The 2,798-nt window shown below is 43.0% G+C and overlaps 1 protein-coding gene across 1 annotated transcript in view; it reads left to right on the top strand.

Moving 5' to 3' along the window:
* LOC113823152 (uncharacterized) overlaps positions 1–2,351 on the top strand; it is a 35,283-nt gene extending 32,932 nt beyond the window's left edge. Inside the window, exons 28-29 of the mRNA XM_070126797.1 lie at positions 530–709; positions 2,073–2,351. Coding sequence (XP_069982898.1) covers positions 530–709; positions 2,073–2,266 — 374 coding nt within the window. The 3' untranslated portion in view covers positions 2,267–2,351. The remainder of the gene's footprint in view (positions 1–529; positions 710–2,072) is intronic.
* The last annotated feature ends 447 nt before the right edge of the window (positions 2,352–2,798 follow it).

Here is a 2,798-nt window from a genome sequence, read left to right on the forward strand (position 1 = left end):
GAGAGAGAGAGAGAGAGAGAGAGAGATAGAGAGAGAGAGAACTGCAAATATTGTTTCGGATTCCATTGCTATTAGCAAAAGTCCCTCATAGTCTATTAATATTAACCATTTTATATTCCCTACATCCTGCAGAAAATAGCTTGCGCATTCCTGCATTTAGATAACATATAACGTAAACGACATCAACTCCAGTACAATATTTTACAATCATGGAATCACTAATAATGCAGTTTACTCTCCATGTCAGTAATCCAACAAACGATTATTAATCTTCAAAGGAATTTTCTAAGACAGTCTGGATTCTAGAAAGTGTGTGATGCATAATCTATGAACGCTAAATAGCCACTCACCTCTACCACAATAACGGGGGATATAGAAGTGTTCTAATTGGCGTAAAACCATAGCACAAGGAAAACGAAGTACATAATTCAACAAAATCTATTTTTCTCACAAAAAAGATTGAACACCTAATTTCGTTAAAGAATAAATAGATAATTGAATGAATGAATAAACCTGCCTCGTCCACCAGACAACTACAGCATTCCCGCCGGCACGAGCGTCGTGATCCACGTGTACCGCCTCCACCACGACCCGGAGCAGTTCCCCGACCCGGAGGCGTTCGACCCGGACCGCTTCCTGCCCCAGAACTCCACCAGGAGACACAGCTACGCCTACGTCCCCTTCAGTGCCGGCCCCAGGAACTGCATCGGTGAGTACCTAGGAAGAGCACTGTGAGTATGTTGGGGAGTCAGCAGGATCCAGGGGATGTATCGAGATATCAGTGAAAGGGGTTGACGCCAAGGAGGACACGTCCTGCCTCTGAGGTCCATTTCCAGCTGCGAGCAGCAGGTCCTCGGCCCGACGCTACTTGGCTGTCCCACGAGCCTACCCGACCGCGTTTTTTTTTCTTTCTTTCTTTTTCATTTTTACCTTTTAATTAGTATAGTAGACTCTTGTCCAATCAGAGATCGATGTCGAATGACGTCACTGCGTGTAAACATTAAGCACGCGGTGGTAGATGTAAAGTCAACCAAAAAAGGATAAGAAAGATATTATCAGACAACCTGTTTAATTTGAAAGTTCAAAATGACTTTGCGTGTGAAGTGTAGGACTCGCTCGGCTAGGCCTACTCGATTCATCCTCTCCACAGCATGCACGCAACGCAGGCAGTGTCAGTGCGCTGCAGTACAACGGCCTGTGTATTCAGGTACCCTACAGACATTGAGTCTACACCAAGTGGCAATTTACATATGTCTGCTGATGTACCCAAGGGGTGTACAAGACAGGTTAAGTGGGAAAAAATATTGTTTAGAAAAATACCTCGAACCTCCATCCCTGATTGGACGAGAGTCTACTATACTGCCTGAAAGATTCTGGGAAAAAAAATGGCTGCCGGGCACCCAAAGCATTGAGCCTCGGGTAGTCACTGAGCCTCCCTCCTCAGAATCGCCCCAAAAAAGAGACCCAGTGTCCACATATTGGGCTCCTGAAGAATTTGCTATGTGTTTCTCTCTCTCTTTCTTTCATTCTTCCTTTCTTTCTTTCTCTCTTTCTCTCTTTCTCTCTCTCTCTCTCTCTCTCTCTCTCTCTCTCTCTCTCTCTCTCTCTCTCTCTCTCTCTCTCTCTCTCTCTCTCTCTCTCTCTCTCTCTCTCTCTCTCTCTTTCCTTTCCTTTTATGTTTTCGTCACTAAGCCCTTCAGGCGACAGGTATCTGGCTCGGTGTTTTATCTTTTCACCTTAACGTGTTTATCCATTGTTCTCATTTGCGGGAAAGGGTTTCCTGAACGTCAATTTGTTTTTGTTAATTCTCAGCCATTTTTACGGTGAGAAACAATGCTATTTGTTTCTGAATGGAAATATAATTCTACTTAGCAACAGGTCACAGAGGCTTAAACTGCTGCCGCATCATTTATATCGCCTTCAGAAAATTATCATGAAAATAGTTTCATAAACAAAAATGGAAGTGATGATAGGATTTTCTTCCTTCCTTCCGAAAGCTAAACCCAAAGTTCCGTTCTCGCTCAACCCCAAGACCGCCACCTCTGCGTCATCCTTCTCCTTTCCTCCGGCAGGGCAAAAGTTCTCCCTGCTCGAGATGAAGGCCATCCTGTGCAGCATCCTACGCAGGTTCCGCGTGGAGAGCGTCGTCCCTCGGAAGGACCTCAAGCTTCTGGCGGAGTTGATCCTTCTTCCCAAGGGCGGGAACCTCGTCAGACTGTTCCCCAGGGCTGGAGGAGACGGAGGCCAGCGTGGAGGAGGATCATGAAGATAATGGCAGTGCTGACGATGACGATTATGATGGCGATAATGATCATCATTATCACTTTTGTTATTAGTTTTTATTGTCATTTGTATTATTATGATTATTAGCATTGTCATTGTTATTACCATTACTATAATTATTATCACTGTCATAATTATTTTATCATTAGTTTCATTATCACTATTATTATCATTATCGTTATTATTTCTATCATGATTATTATCATCACTGTTATTGTTCTTTCCATCGTTCTTATATAACATGTCAACTGAGAAAAATAAGAACAATATTCATGAAGGTTAAGAAAAAGGAGAAGGAAATCACTATCTCCATGAGCTTGAGTGCATGCGCGCGGAAGCTCACTCAGGGAGCCTGTTCGTACGAGTCTTTTTTCACCGACGAGTGTCCGTTGCCGCTCTTGATGAGGGCTTTGCTACAGAGTTCGGGACATCATTGATGTTATGTACTGTTCATATCTTAATTGTCATTATTATTTTAACTATCATTGTACTTATTGTTAGCATCATATTATATT

This window comes from Penaeus vannamei, chromosome 10 (assembly GCF_042767895.1).
Source record: "Penaeus vannamei isolate JL-2024 chromosome 10, ASM4276789v1, whole genome shotgun sequence".
Taxonomy (NCBI): domain Eukaryota; kingdom Metazoa; phylum Arthropoda; class Malacostraca; order Decapoda; family Penaeidae; genus Penaeus; species Penaeus vannamei.